This window comes from Parasteatoda tepidariorum, chromosome 11 (assembly GCF_982258835.1).
Source record: "Parasteatoda tepidariorum strain Cologne lab strain chromosome 11, Ptep-v5.0, whole genome shotgun sequence".
NCBI lineage: Eukaryota > Metazoa > Arthropoda > Arachnida > Araneae > Theridiidae > Parasteatoda > Parasteatoda tepidariorum.
Window position 1 is genome coordinate 13,246,106 of NC_141765.1, and position 18,472 is coordinate 13,264,577.

The 18,472-nt window shown below is 30.0% G+C and overlaps 2 protein-coding genes across 5 annotated transcripts in view; one reads left to right on the top strand and one right to left on the bottom strand.

Moving 5' to 3' along the window:
- The window catches only part of Ehbp1 (Eps15 homology domain containing protein-binding protein 1), a 78,233-nt gene extending 76,531 nt beyond the window's left edge, over positions 1-1,702 (top strand). For all 3 annotated transcript variants that reach the window (XM_016063577.5, XM_016063575.5, XM_043042935.3), the window contains exon 17: positions 1,524-1,702. In XM_016063577.5, coding sequence (XP_015919063.3) covers positions 1,524-1,614 — 91 coding nt within the window. In that variant the 3' untranslated portion in view covers positions 1,615-1,702. The remainder of the gene's footprint in view (positions 1-1,523) is intronic.
- A 2,913-nt stretch (positions 1,703-4,615) lies between these two features.
- LOC107448390 (uncharacterized) overlaps positions 4,616-18,472 on the bottom strand; it is a 57,209-nt gene continuing 43,352 nt past the window's right edge. For both annotated transcript variants that reach the window (XM_016063562.4, XM_016063561.4), the window contains exon 3: positions 4,616-4,876. In XM_016063562.4, coding sequence (XP_015919048.1) covers positions 4,719-4,876 — 158 coding nt within the window. In that variant the 3' untranslated portion in view covers positions 4,616-4,718. The remainder of the gene's footprint in view (positions 4,877-18,472) is intronic.

Below are 18,472 nucleotides of genomic sequence, written 5' to 3' on the forward strand. Positions count from 1 at the left end.
CATCAATTTTAGCCTAAACAACATTAAAAAAATTTTAGTTCTCACTCCATAATTATGCGCCTAACTTGAATTTAGATAGATAAAAGTCAAAATTGGCCTGTTTTGGGGTAAAAGCTTTATTTCAGTATTAAGATTATGTCATGAATGCCTTTATGAGGTATGAGTGATAAATGAGGTATTTACAAAATATTTTATTTGATTATATTTTATTACACTTTTTTTTTTTTTACAACAATGATATTTTCTAGGAGGAAAGATGAATTTGCTCTTTCATTGAGAACAGTGTTTATTTGGGTTATTATTTTTGTATGTTTCACAATGAAAGAAAGATTTATGCTAAAAATAGAATAGATCTGTTTAGTTAACATGGGATTATTAAGGTGTGTTATTCATTTGAAATGTATTATCTAAATGGATGTACAAAGTGTTCCTCAATGACTGCCCTTAATACATATTTTCAGAATCCATGCTAAAATAATTATTGTCAGTTTTTTGGTGAAGTAAAATTTAAGAACTTTTTTCCTAATTTGATTTTCACCTTTTAATTAAAATAAAGATTATATGACTCAAAATTGTGTTCTTTTGTATTAATAATTCTTTTTATTAAGAATTGTATATTAATAAATGTATCAAGGTTTAAATATATGGCATGTTAAATCATTATATATCTTTCGAAATGAGTAATTTATAATTGTTGTTTTATGATTAATATTGATTGAAATGCAATATTTGTATTTTCCATAATTGCTTTAATTCATTTCAAATAAGTTAATAAGTATTTATAGTGTGACTTAAATAAAACAATTTTTTATGTATAAATAATAAATAAAACAATTCAAATCGTTTAAAACTTTTAATTTTGTCAGAAAAATGAGAACCCATGTTAGTCATGGAATATTTTTGGTGAAAGTCATTGAGTTTTGGAGGAAAAAAGGAATTTGAAAAATTTAGCAGTAATTCAGATGTTTTGAATTGTTTCATTTTGTCAGACAAATTATAGCCTGTGAAAGTCATGGAAAATGTTTGGTGGAAATCATGGGGAAATGGAGGAAAACAGTGATTTGAGAAATCAGACTTAGCTTGTATTCTTATAGTGAGATGCGGAAAGTAATTTGATTCAACCTAATATATTTTAATAATTATTGATGGCATATTTCTTTTTCCATTCTTTCTGCATTATATAAAATTATGAAGTATTTTTGGGATTAATATTTCACTGAAATTTTTACTTCATAAATAATAAAAAAAAGGTTTATATTTTTTTCCTAAGTTTTTTCTGAACATGGGTAATTTAATATCACAGTATTTTGAATTTTTTTAAAAATATTCTTTTTTTTGTATTTTATTTTAAAAGAATATTTAAATTTTCAGAAATATGTTTTTAATTATAATGAAAAAATTGCAGTTATTTATGAAAAAAATGAAATATAAAATTACTTATTCAGAAAGATATTTTTGAAAAAAACTTTTAAATAATTTTTTTCTTGCAGGAGGCTTAGTAATAATTGAATTTTATTTTACAGGATTGATGATGATCAAGAAGCAGCTGCTGGTACACGTGTTGCAAACCTTCGTTTAGAGGCTTCTCAACATCGACTTTGTATTCTTCAGTGAATTTATTATATATTCATTTACTCTTTTTATATTTTCTTTATATATATATATATACACACGCAAATAAACATAAATATTGACTATAAAATTCTTGTATTAATAATGTCAACAATCATCCTGTGTTGAAATATATCTCTTTGTATAGTGTTCGCTACCTAATAGAGACTATAAGAAATTAATTTCACTTAACTAAAATTTTTTTTTCTGCCTCTTCATCTAGCCATCTTAAATCTGAAGTTGAATTTAAATTAGAAAATTTTTGTATTTTTAAGTATCATAGACATTGAAATTATTAGCTAAAGAGTGACCAATGTTAAATTAATTAGAATTAGTTTATTTTCCTTTGCACTTAATATGATTGGGAAATTTTTTCATTTAAATCTTTAACCTAACGTTATTATACTAGCAAAACAAAATCGTTTTGTTTCAGCCTACAGTTATATATATCTCTGTTTCAATAATATTGAGGGGAACACCTATTGAAATCAAACCAAAAAGGTCTTTTAGGTCTATAGCCATGGAATTGGGTAACAAAAACTTCTCCATAGAAAAGGATTTGCTTTGTGTAAAGTTAAAATAACTACACCCTAATAGCTTCTTTTTCTGTAGCTCTACAGCCTGTTGCAGGCCAAAGTTGTCTCCAAAAGTTTCTTCTGTCAGGAATCATGGTAAAAAAAAGAAAGGTTGAAAAAGATGATCAGATTTTCATGAAGTAAGGGCCAATGTAAGTGAGTCAAAAGGATCATATTGAATATGCTAATTTAATTAGTGCAGACAATATTTTTAGTTGTGAAATTGGGTGCAAAATATGGACTTAGTCTGAAAAAGCATACCTTTCTTTTAAAAAATTAAGATTTTTGTTTATCAAAATATTGGAGGGTAGTCACAATCTGGATAATATGGTCACAATAGTTTAATCAGGAGACGAAAATTTTGGTCTCTTAATATTAGTTCAATTTTTGCATATTTCACCATATCTTAGGAAGATTTCAAGCGAATCAAAAAATTTTGCATACAATTATAAAATTCGTTTATCCAAAGATAATTCCAGGTGAAAAATAATTTTTTGTAAGAATTTGTAATTGTCCTGATACAAATTTTTCTGTCCTTAGTTGTCTTGATTTTTAACAGTTTCAGCTAATATTCTGTTTTTTCTTTTTGTTTGTTTCAGGGCATACAATTTTAATGAACATGTAATTTTAAAGGAACTATTTGAATTTTTTTAACTTTCTTGCATTAGAAAAAAAATACGTTAAACTAAACCTATCAACCAGTATTCAAAAAGTGAAGTCCAAAATGTGTTTCAATTGAAAAGGAGTAAGCGTAAGAAACAGAACCCCTCTTTAGCGTTCCAGTTTCTTCAGAGAAACAAATTATTGCTGAATCAGTATTGGAACAAATATTTTAATTAAACCCACCCTTTTTACAGAAGTGTTTACAATACTTATCATTTTATACCGCCTAATAGCCATTATGCCATTATAATGCCATTTTATACCGCCGTAACAGGCACTTGACCCCAAAGTCATGCACAGCAGGTGTCTCGTACATAGGTATTCAGGAAGAGTAAAGTTTTAAAGGAAATGAAAGCACTTTTACACATTACAGTTTCATTTTTTTTACTGATATAGGAGCCTCACTATGCACCTGCTGAACTCCAAAATATTCCTGATATGAAAGTTAAATACTGCTGTGAGTATTGTATTGTAAATTTTTACCTGTTATAAATGAACTATTATTTTGTACCTAAAATGATATGTGATTATTAAAGTTGCTTAAGGGGCTTTTCTTTTACTTGCTTTTTTGTCCATTATTGTAATAGAGGCTATCTTATTATTTTTTTTTCTAAGATAAAAGATTGGGATGCCACTCTTCCTGGCTTTGAATCACTAAGATTGATATCCGGTATCATCCCTTTGAATCCCTCTAAAAGATTTTGATTCGCTTATAAAATTCTCCAGATATGAAGAAATACGCAACAAAGTAAAATTAACATTAAGTGGTCCAAACTTTGGACTGCTCTCCTGACTAAACCAAACTATTAGAACCATATTTTTCAGATTGCAACTACCCTCAATATTTTGAGGATTAGGAATCTAAATCTGGCAAAAAAATATTGTATGCTTATTCTAAGAAAGTACATTTTTTTTTTCTGATTTTGTAACTTAAAATATTGTCGGTGCTAATTAATTATAGCATGTTTGAGGTCACATCTTCTTAAAATTAAGATTAAATTTAAAAATTATTGAACTGCTAGCATTTAATATTAGATAGTTTAATTTGTAACACTTATAAAGCAGTGTCTAATTTGGATAAGTTATATTCATCATATTTTTTCTTTGAGAAATAGCTACTTTTTTAGTGAGACAAATCTACTATTTTACTTCAGACAAAATGTCATTTCTGCTGAGACGCTTTCTTTTTTTCCAGTATTCTTGTAGTATGTATGCATTGCACCCAAAAATGTCCTAATTTCTTTTTGTAAAATGTTATACGGATTTTTTTAAATCATTATGAAGCCTGAATAATTTCATTCTGTTACTACTATACAAGCTTATAAAACAAAAAGGAATTACGCTCTAATGAGCTAAACTAGATATTGTTGAATTTTGTTTGCAAAATAAACAAAAGAAATACTATCTATCAAGGATAGGTGAGTGGTCAGCAAGCAATAGCTCTACACCTTGTAAAAATAGAATAAACATTAAAATGACTGACTGTCTCTCGGAGTTATGATAAATTATATGATATTTAATTAATTATTATGACCTCGAAATGATAAGTGATGATGGTTATAGTCAAGATTTGTGAGTATTTATAGAAGTTGTCATCTTGCTACTGTTATTAAGTAACGTTTAATGATTTATTATTATCCTTTTTTTCATTTATCTTTTTTTTTTCAAACTACAATAAACAAAACAAAAAATCTTAACTGAAATTTCGTCTTACAGAATTTGTTTCAAAAAATTGTGTCGAATTGAGGTGGTTAATTGTCAGGATATCAAGTGTGCAAAGATTGAACTTTAGTTTATTTTAGGTAAACATTTCATCCACATTTGGATCATTGATTAAATTAGTCTCCTGATTTTCGATGCGAGAAAACATTATGATGATGATGAGCACCCAATATCATGTTGAGTGAGTTCTTGCAGAGATTTTTTGTCTTTGTCTGAACATTCAAATTCTAGAATTGGAAGTTTGTAGAAAATTGGTAGACGAACAACCCATAACGCCTTTTCACAAGTGCAATGAAATCGATTTTCTGAAAAAGAAAATGAAAAAAGTGAACACAATTGAAATTTCCTACTAAAGTTCTATTTCTTCATTTTAAGCATCATTAATATCAAAAGTTCTATTTCTGAGAAAGAGTAGTGAACAGCTGGCAACCTCAGTTTTATTCTGGACATGTTTGAATTACTTGTTTTAGAAAATGGAAACAGCTCGAAATGTGTTTTTTAGGAAATTGACAAAGCTCATAATGCGTGTTTAACAAAATGGACTCTGCAAGAAATGTTCAACCCAAATTTAACAATTAAACGAGACATTTCATTCCTACTTTTACTTTTTTAAACATTAAGCATAATCAGTACGGGGAAAGTCTCGGGATCGGGTTGACTGGGTATATTACAGACGCAACATTTTAGACATTTCTTTGCACTCACAACACTAAACGATTATGTAGATTTTAAAAAATCCAAATTTGAACAACGTCAATTTAATACCTCTATAGGACCCAGGACAACCTTGTTAAAAAAAAAAAAAAATTTGCTGTTTTAAAAAAAGAAAAAAAAAAAAAGAACGTCTACTTAAAAGTTAAAAAACCGGAATCAAATGCTATGTCCATTTTCCTAAACATGCACTTCGAGCTGTGTCCATTTTCTTCAACACTCATTTCTAGCTGTCTCCAAAATAAAGGCTCACTAACGAGTTCACGACGTAAAACAATGAAGAGCAGTTGCTTGCTTACATGCACTCTAACTAAAAGACTTTCATTACTTTTGCTCGACTAACATAGTCTAAAATTTTAAATCATTGCAAGTACACGTATTTACTTTCTCATAAAAAGAGTGTTAAGTTTAAATCTTCCAAAATATTCAAGATAGTTATAGAACAACCTGACTCTTTCCAACCTCACCTCACTATAAATTATTGACACACTATACTATTTACTGCTGAAAAAATTGGGTAGTTCTAACTTTTGAATATAATATTGAATGGATCAATTTAAAAAATAGAAGTTTATAGGAAAACAAAACATTTTGACCACAAAAGTACTTTTAAATTTTTGGACTTGCTCAAGTTTTCGAATATAAAAGCAGCAATTGCAATAGAATAAAAAGCAATTTTTTCTATGAATTTTTTCTTACGATTTGTTTCTATGGGATATAGTTTTTGAATTACTGAGAAGTTAAAATTAGATACGATTTTAAAACCATTTGCACATCGAAGAAATATTGCTGCACTGAATGGGAATCAACATTTGTATCTTGCCAGATGTAAAACAATGAGAGAACATTTAAAAAATCATTAAAAATAAATAAAGAAAAGAAAACAGAAAGCTGTAGAAATGTATGATTCGTTTCAAAATAAAATGTCAACATGTGGTGCTGTTATTATTTCATCAAATCAAATTGAGATTCTATGAACTGCTTAGCGTTTGCTTTGTATGGGGTTTATTCGTTGAAACAATATATATTTCATCACTTCAATGTTGATTGATTGTTCAAATTTTTTACTCATGGATTTCGCCAAAATGAAAATCAAAAAGAAACCTTTAGGTATTTTTAAACTTGATATAAAAGGAAACGTTAAGAATTGTTATCTAAGAAATGTATCTTGTATCTATACCATCGAAATATAGCGAGTGATAATGAGCTGAGCCTCTTAGTCTTAACTGTTTGAGGATAAAGTCGGCGAACAGTTATTTTTGCTATGTAACAAATCATACGTTGCCTATTTTGGTTTATATACACACATATATATAATTTAAACAAAGCAGCAGACCCTTATGAATTACTTTTTTAAATTTTCCAATCCCTAATAAGAAAAACAATAAACGTTAAAAAATGTTTTTGCACTAGAGCAATAACTTTAAATACTTTGTTTTAATTTTAAAAAAAATGCTTTGAAAAAATATTTCACTTAATAATCCTTTGCATAAACGCACAAAGATAATTTACAGGCAATTAAAACTTTAACAGTATTATTTCAAGTTTAGATCAATTAATTAAGCTTGAAATATGAAGTTAAAAAAAATTAATAAATATAAATATGATTTGGAAAAAATGCCCCTGAAAGAAGTCTTAAAATATGACACGAATTTTATAAAAATTATTTGAATGGATATTTTTTAATTTCATTATTTCTTTGAATTCTATTGTTCCTATTACATAAACTATGCTACCAATTAACTTTATTGCTTCTCTTCATTCCATTTAGCTAAAATTCGGTCGTCATGAACCAAAGATGTGGCTATTATTTCTTACGGTTGAAACAGGTATTCGTAAATTTTAAGAAGTGTTTTTTTTTTTTTTTTTTTTTTTTTTTTTTTTTCAAAACAAGACTTTTGTACCTGAGACGTTTTTTTTTCTTTTCTTTTTTCGCCAAAAATTAAAACGTCGACAAAAAGTTGCTGAAGGTCAAATTTCCTCAATGTAGAGTAACAATTTCCTCAATAGTTTCTTCTATGTAGAATAAGCGATTTTTTTTAATTAGTGCTTTTAAATTGATGAGGAAAAAATATTGATATGGTAGTTTCCAAAATGGTTACCCATCCGTTTTGAGGATCGTAATAAACATATTATCGCAGTACTTTAGGTATCTATTACCACAATCCTAATAATACTTATTACCACAATACCAGTAGTACCTATTACCGCAATTAGTTAATCATCTTTGACGTCAATAGTAGGTTAGCCTTTTTTTAGCCGCCTTCAGGACGGAAATAGTGTATTTGTTTGTAAGTGGTGGAATCAAAACCATTTTATTGAGCCAATAAAACTCAAAAAGTGTATCTGATAAGTATTTTTGGATAAAGTAATTAATTACGCTTTTCAACTTTGGTAATTTATTTGACAACTCTAACAAATAAGTAGTTTTCACAAATATAACTGATTTCGATAATAATTTTGAATATTTATTTTTCGTTTCTTTCTCCTTTAATTATTAATTTGCAAAAAGTATACACATTGGGGGTTACTAATTAATATTTTAGCGAAATAAAAGCAAAAATCCGTACCGAAATATGACAAATCACTATGTAATTGCTGGTTGAAACTCGGTTGTGCCCCCTATTTCCTCCAGCATACAAACAGGTTTTGATGCATTGACACTCCTTAATAGTGATTTGTCAGATTTCCATAATGTTTTTATTTTTCCTTCTCTTAAATCAAAGTCTTATCTACTAATAACCCTTAAATCACATAATTATAACTTCATTTTTTAACAAGAATTCTAAAAATATATATAAGGTTTGGCAGTTACAAAACACTCTGTATAAGCACATATTAAATGCTGTCATAAAATACTTTTTAAAGATTTAAGTAAATGTATTATACAGTAATTCTCTTAATTTGTATTACATTATACATTGATTAAATAATAATAAATTTTCAAAGTAAGAATGAGATTCAAATGTAAGTAAATAAAATCTGTAGCGTAGTGACCACTGCAATTATTTAATTCCAATTCACTAGTATATAAGACATGTTAACTCGATTCTATCCGGAGGTACCTTTAGCTAGATGACGATAACATTGTCGGTAGCCTAGCCCCACATTGGTGACCTGGACGTGATTTGAACATGCCTACCTCAACAGAAACACCCGCTTTGATGAGAACACGCCTACTTTGATGGATGGAATATAGTGAACAGTTGACTTGCTATTTATGACTGCGACATTGTCCTCTTCGCGCTGTTGCTACTCAGTCTCGTTCACACACAACGGGGAGCATGTACACACTCGACCGCAAATAGCAACATGGGTGTAACCACGCACACAACCGCGATCTTAATACAGCTCTCCCGACTAGCGCTCGAAGTCCTATGATCTTATTATAGCTCTCACCATCAGCGCTCTAAGTCCGGTTATTTTAATACAGCTCTCTCTCTCGGCCCCTCGCAAAACTGCAATGAATCAACTTGTGATATCCATTTATCGAGTTCTATCACAAATAAAATTCTAGTGGGGGATTACTGTAACACTACAATTATTTAATTCCAATTCACTAATATATTAGACATGTTACTTAGATTAATTACTTAGTTTTAAATTTAGTTCAGTAAAAACTCATTTTCGATGGCGATTAAAAACTCTTTTTATCGGCATTTGAATTTTTATATATAAACATCTTAATAATATCAGAATCTCGAAAATAAATAGATACTTATTTATTAAAGTATTGTGCTAATTGCTTGTCAAAGGGATTGCTTGCTAATTGCTTGATAATTGCTTGTAAAAAGGATTTATCGTCAATAAAATCCTTTTTCATCAACATATTGGATTAACCACATTGAATTTTGTAAATCTAACTTCATCGTAATCAGTGACCTTTCAAACCCCTAAGAATTACATAAGATGCAATTTATCAAAACGCTTAGACATTTTCTAGCTTTTTTTTCGATTCCGACCATTGTACGGCGTTCTCGTATTATATACAAGGAGGTAGTTATAATTAAAGTTGCCCTTATTACACTTATACAAACTCTATGTAGATCTACTATCTAGAGTTTGTTCTGGTTGACGGGTGTCCATAAAACATTGTGTGCTCGTTATACGAACCACTGGGAAAAGTAATCAACAGTAAAAATAAATTTTGACCAGCAGATTAGTAAAGGGCGCGCATATGGAAAAAAAACAAATAGAGACTCAAAACTTCTTTAAATTATAGCATACGTTCAAAGAGGATAGATAGTTCGTCTCATAATGAGGTGACCCAGATTCGAATCCCAGCTGTAGCTGGTTGATACGAATTCTGCTCCCGGATCGCACAGACCACAGTGCTGACATAAAATATCTTCAGCGGTATAGATGGATCTTGGGCTAGAATCACTCATGCCTTCGTGGTTTTCCTATGTAAGTAACGCAAATATCGGTTAGTTTCAACAAAAAGTCCTCCACGAAGACTAGTTTGTCCCAATGTAACCATCGTTGAACAGCGAACTCAATTCTGAGTTTGCGGCTAAAAATGTTCAACTGCGTAGCCTTGTCATTTTGAACCTAACTCAGAAGAGAAGGGAACTTCTGGGTCAAGCATGATGAGAAACTAGCCTTCGTGGAAGACTTTTTGATGGAACTAACTGGCATATGAGTTGCACGGCGAGGAAAACCTACCACGGCAAGCGGATTCTACCTCATGATCCGTCTACCACTGAAGATATTTTACGTCAGCACTGTGGTCGGTGTGAAACCAGAGCAGAATTCATATCAACCAGCCACCGCTGTGATTCGAACCTGGAGAATCAAGAATGCGAAAACGACGTGTTTTTCGTTGCGAAAAACCTCCTTCCAAAAATAATGCTTATTAATTTGTGCTAACTATTAAATAAGTTACTAAATCAGACACAAAAAAGCATATTCTCTGAAGAAACATATATATATATATATATATATATATATATATATATATATATATATATATATATATATATATATATATATATATATATATATATATAGGATTCTTGACTCTCAAAAAAAAAAAAACCTAACACATACAATTTCGAAAAAAATGGATCAAAAATCGGAGTGTTAGGAAGTTATATATATGTGGCTTCCTCCCAAAAAGAGGCTAAGAAATATCGCCATAGAAGGAAGAGAAATTTAATGCAACCATAATCTAATTGCGTAATCGACAAGAGAGAAATACTCCGTTGCTAAGCAACCAAGCTGATAGAATAAAAAAGAATGAAATAAAAACTGAAGTCATTCATCATTTTTATGTTAGCCGAGTAGGAAATGTTTTTCTTTTTTAAAAAGTTAATTTTAAAAAAATCTTGAAGTATCTAGGCAACATATTTGTTTTTAGTTGATTTCTGTCCAAAAAGCAATAATTGCTTTCATTTTTATCTCCTTTTAAAATAAAATTTGAATTAATTTATAAATTATTTATAATTTGCAAAGATTTTAGCATTTGAACACAGGAACCTTTTATAAGGCATTATTTGTATTTTTCAAGTTGTTTTTCAATTCTATAGATATGAAGATTTTATACTAAAACTAAATTTGAGTTATTTTAATTATTTTACAAAGTTGTAGGACGTATCACGAAAAAGATGCCATAAAAAATGTAAAATACCTGGGAGAGATTATGATGCACATTTACAAGGTTTTATTTAATTCACGATATTTTCTCTTTTATATATACTATATGTATAAAGATATATATCTATCTATACCGAAGAGCCATTACATTATGACCATCCTGCTAATAACATGCGGGCCACCTTTAGCCCTCAAAACTGCTAGCACCCGCCGAGGCATTGATTCCACAAGGTGCTGATAGGTAGTCTAAGATATCTGGTACCAAGATCTCACCACCTGGTCCTGCAATTCCCTCACATTGCGAGGGGGTAGCGTGACAGCAGAAATTTGGTTTTACAAGTAGGACCACAAATGCTTTATTGGATTAAGGTCAGGTGAATTTGGGGGTCAAGACATGACTTGAAAGTCGGTGGAATGTTCCTCGAACCAATCCATGACGATTCGATCCTCATGAAATGGTGCATTATCCTGTTGGTAAACACCATCCCCCGCAGGAAAAACTGTTACCATGAATGGGTGAACCTGGTCTGCAAGTATCTTACAGACGTCAGGGATTGTTCTATGAGGATTATGGGTCGTAATGTGCCCCATGAAAACCTGGGCGAGCCCATTGTTATAGATGGAGGGTGGTCATAATGTAGTGGCTCTTCTGTGTTTATATATGTGTGTGTGCGCGCGCGTGCGTGTGTGATTGAAGAAATAAGTGAATGTAAAGAGACATTTTAAAAAGATTGAAATGTATATGTTTAAGAATATTTTATGATTCATTTTTTAAAAGATCGTTTCATTCTACCAAATATGTAAGTTACGTGGCTTTCTTTGGATAAAGATAATTTGCAAATAGCATCCTGATGTTTTTATACATTCTGAAACTGATTTTCGTAAATTCACCATAAAATGTTCAACAGTTCCACATGTTCAACTGTTACGATCCCCAAATATTGCTATTATAATTTCTTTGCTTTATTCCTTTCATTACAAACTTATTTTACGATTCTTACCATCATTACATACATATAGTCTCCTTTTAAACAGAATTCGCCAAGTCCTTACGAAACTGTAATAGTGGCAGAAAAACTACGAAGATAAATGTATTTTATTACGTTTATATTCAAAACAGCATTAAATAATCAACTTCGATATATAACATCAAATATTTGGTTACAAAATTTTAAGTTTTGAAATTTTAATTTTATAGTTAAAGATAACTTCTTTATTTCAGTATAGGTGCCACGGTTTTTTAAATGTCTTAAGGATCGCATGAAACCTGTTGAAATAATAATTTACAGAGGTTTGCTTCTTTCCGCTTAGGAATCTGATTAAAATAATGATAAAGGAAGATCCAAATGTAACACATTATACTTGAAAGGGAATTTTACTTTAAAGGAAAACCTAAATTAAAGCACTTAAAAAATTTATTAGTGTATTCATTAAAAAGTAATATACGTGGTAACGTAAAGAATAAGGTTTTGAGAAATGTTAAAATATAATTAAATAATAATAATTGGTAAAATAATTCTGTGAAACACACGTGGACAGGAAATTAAAAAATTTATTTTAAGATTAGGACGATATATAAAATGGTGAGAAATTTTAAGATGCTTATAAATGTGGACTACGTATTAATAAACGTGAAATATACATTGAAGAAATTGATAAATATATTATTCCAAATCTATGCATACGTATGTAAATTACTGTAATTGTATCAATTATTGAAGGAACAAACTAAAAAATAAGATTAAGAATAGCTGATGTATAATCACATTCTATCAGAAACATGCTTTTATAAAACTAAACCTTCGTTGAATAAAATGTTTTTTATTCGATAAAATGTTTTATTCAAATCTCTTTACTAAATTACAAAAAAATTTTTAGACGACTAACAAAGAAACGCACTTTATTATTTAAAAAAAAAAGAAAAAAAGTGATTAGCAATCGGTTATAAGCAAAAAAAAAAAGGAATGAAATTTTGCGCTACGCGCACCAAGTCAAGTTCCTCGTAAGTTAGCCACATTTAAATATTTCTGCTAAGTCGCCAAATTATTTTTCTTTTTAAATAATTACTTTTTTAATTTTCCTCGGCTTCTACTAAATAAGAACAGAAGAACTTTAGATTTTTGAATAAAAAAATATGTACATTAATATGATACAAAAACATTTGTACCTCAGAATTAAAAATTTTTCATCCACAATCAAATTAAATAATAAAAAATAATAAATAATTATTGAAAATAATTTTTGCATGAAATTATCTTTGGATAAACTGGGTTTTATAAGTGGGCGCAGTTTTTTTTTTTTTTTTGAATTTATTAATTAGTTTTAAAAATATAACTAAAAGCATAAAAAGTGAAATTAGCATTAAGGGGCTCGCTTTGGATCCCTCTCTTGACAATGGGTACCATATTTCCCAGATTGAGGCTGCCCCTATATTTTGAAGGTTAAGAATCCTAATATGTAAAAAAATACATAGTTAGCACTAAATAATTAACATATTTAAGGCTGGACCCAGGAGCTATTAAGACTGACACTTTGTAGGTGAAAATCCGATCATTAGAACGAAAGCTATTCAGGGTGAAATCTTTTTTTTTTTTTTTCGCACTGTTCTACTCATAAGCATGTATTCATAGAAATATATACCTTTGTAATTCACTGTTGGAATAAGTATGTTTTGACGGTCAACCTTATATTTCAGATTTTTAAGGACCTTTAACCTTCAAGGCAAAAGTCCACTGAAAGTATTTGTCTTAATAGTAAGTGTTGAAGTAGTAGAACACAAATTATCACAATACCAAGGTTTATTCATTTCAGAAAGAGTATTGTCGCATGTAAATAGAAGTTTTTTTCTTTAGAAAAAAAAATTTGAAGAATTTTCAGATTTGATTTCCCAAAATCTTAAGAAGAAAATATTTTTCGTAAAAATGAAAAAAAAAAAAACACCCGTGTAATAGTTTATCTAAAGTTATAATTTATCCTGAAAATTTCAACAAAATCAAAAATGTCAAAGTATCCAACTCTGCCGGTTTCTTATAAAAAAAGAAGAAAAAAATTGCTCTTAAACTATTAATTTCTCCCTATTTCATCTAGCAATCAAGCAGTTTTTGTTGTTTTGTATACCAGCCTTCTTGAACAGAGATAAGTCAAATTTAGATAGGATTTTCATATTTTTATACTAATGTGCGATACGCGTAACGTGCATATAATTTTGGCATTAATTCTAAACATATTGTTTATTTGTATCTCGACCTGCCCTATTTAAGGGCATAATGGGTGATATATGGGTGATTCTTTTTAAACATGACAATTCGGACCAAAAAATTTCTTCAACTTTAAAGTCTTCAAAATAATCTAAATTCTTTTGTGTATACCTCTTTAGTTACATTTATTAACATCTTAGAGTAGTTGTAGTTTATTGACATTTGCTCAAGAAAAAAAATAAAATAGAAATTCACCACCAAATCTTGAATGCCAGGAAAATGACATATTAACTTAGAAGTTTAAAAAACAGTCATTTTAAGTTAATAGTAAGTAACTCAACTTAAGCCTTTATGTTAGATGGACCATAAATTGCTTAAATTAATTCTTTTTATCCACTGTAGAAAGAATCAAATTTTTTTTTGTTGCTGATATATACAGAATAAAATTGTGTATAATAATCAATCATTAAATAAATAAATAACTTTGATTACATTCAACCATATTACAATCATACATAAACTTGGCATTAGGTAAATATTTGCTTTTCCTCCTTACAGTATTAGCAGTTAAAAAAAAAATCTGGTACTACTTCAAAGTCCTGGAATTCATACGCCACGAAAATGACAGCCAGGATAATGACAAATTCGCCATTTTATAGCATATAACTTTACTTTAATTTAATATTTTGGCCTAAGACGTTTACATTCTGCAGAAAACAACAGGATTTCTTAAAATAACTCAGATAAATCTATGTAGTTTATATTATTAATGATTTCAAGAAAAAAAGAAAATGACAACACAAAAACCTACTCATCTTAAAAAAATTTTTGAAATGGATTTTGAACCAGAAAATTGGTTTTTTATTCATGCAACAAGACATGTTCAGATAGGAGGGTATATAATCAATCTATTAGCATAAGATATTGATTGCTGGCTCTATCTATTTTGGTTATAAACCACTAAATAATAGTAGCCAGGAAAATGACAGATTTTCTTGGGACAAACAAATTATTGGCAGAAAAAATTATTTTAAACGAAGTTTTTGTTTTGCCCTCTGCATATATTCTAGAAATGCTTACACCGGTTGAGATATAAAAAAAAATTAGATATTGAAAAATTTATGGGAAGTTTTGAAGCTAGTTATAATTGGACACATTGTTTGGGACATGTCAGGAAAATGACATTTTGAAATTCAATTAAATTTTTTAACTATACAAAACATTCAATGCTAGTGCAAAATCATTTTAAAATACTAACAGCAATGCAATTTATTAATTTTTTTTAAAAAAAGTTGTTTTAGGATTATAGTATTAGATCTTGGAGCAAGGGACAGTGAATTGTCATATTTCGTGAGAATCACCCATATATTAAGGGCGGTCATTGTAGAACACACTGTGTAATATTTTTTAAGAAATTTAGATATTATAGTTAAAAATTTAGATAACAATTAATTTGCTAAAAATTTAGATATTTTATATAGTTTTATAAATTTTTCATTATTTTTTAAGAATGTTAATTACTCTTTTTTTCCTTAATTCTTAAAGAAAAATATTTCAGAAAAACAAATATTTTTATTTTGAATCCCATTAGTTATTCACAAATTTATAATTGCATATGATTTACTCAGCTATATTAAGAAATTAAACCGAGAAATAAATTAAATATGCAAATGAATAATTTAAATTATAATATAATTAAAATTCATATTTTGTATAGAATTTCCTTGCGACTCTCATATACGGTTTTGAGAAACTTATTCTCCAGTAATATTTCAAATTTATTTATTTTATTAACTACCAAAACTGCAAATCCTAAGACTCTAAATAAATGATTTATAAATTAATAAACTTTTTCGATTACAATGCATTAATTACAAAAAAATTTAATACTTGCTTTTAAATTGTTATTTTTTAGTTGAAATTTCAATCTTCATTAAGTGTTAATCTTAATTAAGCTAAAATTACTTTTCTTTATTTTAAATTATAATTTATGACTTTAAAATTTTTTATGACGATACTTTCCTTTTTTAAAGTTTCAGCTATTATTTCAAATTAAATTTATTTTTTATCAATAATAATTACTATTTTTTCAGTTCATATAGTGCTGACGAGAAATAAAATCAGTGGTAGGCGGATCATGGGTTAGAGTCCCCTTGCCGTCAGGCTAACCGTGGGATGTTCTCGTGGTCTTCCTCTTCAAATGTAACGCAAATGAGGGTTAGCTCCATCAAAAAGTCCTCCACGAAGGCAAATTTCTCCCAATACTCGATCCAGGAGTTCCCTTGTCTTCTGTTCTTGTCTTGTGTTCAGTCTTGGGCTCAAAATTACAAGGCTACGGAGTTGAACATTAGCAGTCGTTAAACCCATAAAATTGGGTCGGCTGCTCAGCGACGGTTATATATATATATAATACACCGAAGAACCATTACATTATGACCACCCTCCATCTATAACAATCGGCTCGCCCAGGTTTCCATGGTTTCTCGCCTAGAAACAATGTTCTCATGGGGTACATTAGGGGCCGTTCAAAAAGTACGTACTTCTCGAAGGGGGGGGGAGGGGATTTGCTATTTTGTACGGTTTTGTACGATGGGTAGGGGGGGAGGTATTGTACAAAGTACGTACTTTATAAACATACACCAAATTTAAATATGACTGTATCCTACACACTCCTTAATTAAATATTTAATTTTATTTAAAACATAATTATTTTAATTTTTATGAAAAAGGGGGGTAGACTAATAAAATGTACGTACTCTAAGGGGGGGGGAGTAAGACCTTATGTACGGTAATGTACGAAGGGGGGGGAGGGGTTTAAAATTTCTCCATTTTTGTGTACGTACTTTTTGAACGGCCCCTTAGGACCCATGATACTCATAGAACAATCCCTGACGTCTGTAAGCTACTTGAACATAGTTGCAGACCAGGTTCACCCATTCAAGGCAACAGTTTTCCCTGCTGGGGATGGTGTTTAAAAACAGAATAATGCACCATGTCATAAGGGTCGAATCGTCATGGATTGGTTCGAGGAACATTCCAGTGACTTTCAAGTCAAGTCTTGACCCCCAAATTCACCTGCTCTTAATCCAATAGAGCATTTGTGGTCCTACTTGGAAAACCAAATTCATGCTGCCACGCTACCCCCTTGCAATGTCATGAAATTGCAGGACCAATTGGTGAGCGCTTGGTACCAGATACCTCAGACTACCTATCAGCACCTTGTGGAATCAATGCCACGGCGGGTGCCAGCAGCTCTGAGGGCTAAAGGTGGTCCTACATGTTATTAGCAAGGTGGTCATAATGTAATGGCTCTTCGGTATATATATATATATATATATATATATATATATATATATATATATATATATATATATATATATATATATATATATATATATATATATATATATATATATATATATATATATATATATATATATACGTATATATATATATATATATATATATATATATATATATATATATATATATATATATATATATATATATATATATATATATATACGTATATATATATATATATATATATATATATATATATATATATATACGTATATATATATATACACTGGTTATCATAAATTAAGGAAAAATCACAAAAATAGCGATAACTCTTTCAAAAGTAAGCCAAACCGTGCAAAATTTGCATATGTTGTCCACTAAGAGTAGCTGAGTAAAATTGCAATATGCAAATTAGTGGCGCTGCACTCGGCTTACGTCATCTGCCTGGAGCATAAAAGTCCAAGTTTGAGAGAAAGCACACAAATTTTACTGTGATTGCGACATTGAAAATCTGAGATAGCCAATTCGTAATAATGACCTCTAGGCATCATTTGCCTGAAGAACTACGATGGAGAGCCATCGGGAGACTAGAGGCAGGGCAGAGTCAATCAGAAGTGGCCAGATGGCTAAATGTGAGTCCATCTGTGGTTCATAGACTTTGGAGGCAATTTCAAACCACAGATTCGGCATCTAGGAGGTTCAGTCAAGGACGGCCAACTGTTACGACCAGTGCCGATGACCGATATTTGACATTAAGTGCACGCAGGAATAGAACCGCTACTCCGACACATCTTAGATCCTCTCTTGCTGCAGCCACCGGAAGGTTGGTGTCAACGTCAACTGTGCGCAGAAGGCTCCACGAAGGTGGTCTGTATGCGAGACGACCAGCCATTTGCGTGCCGCTCACATCACGCCATAGGAGAGACCGTTTGCAGTGGGCCCGACAACATGTCCACTGGACGTCAGATCAATGGAGGCCTGTTCTCTTTACGGATGAGTCCAGGTTTAGTCTAGAAAGTGACAGTAGACGTTATTTGATATGGAGAGAACCTGGGACCCGTTATCATCCATCAAACATCCGTGAAAGAGATGCAT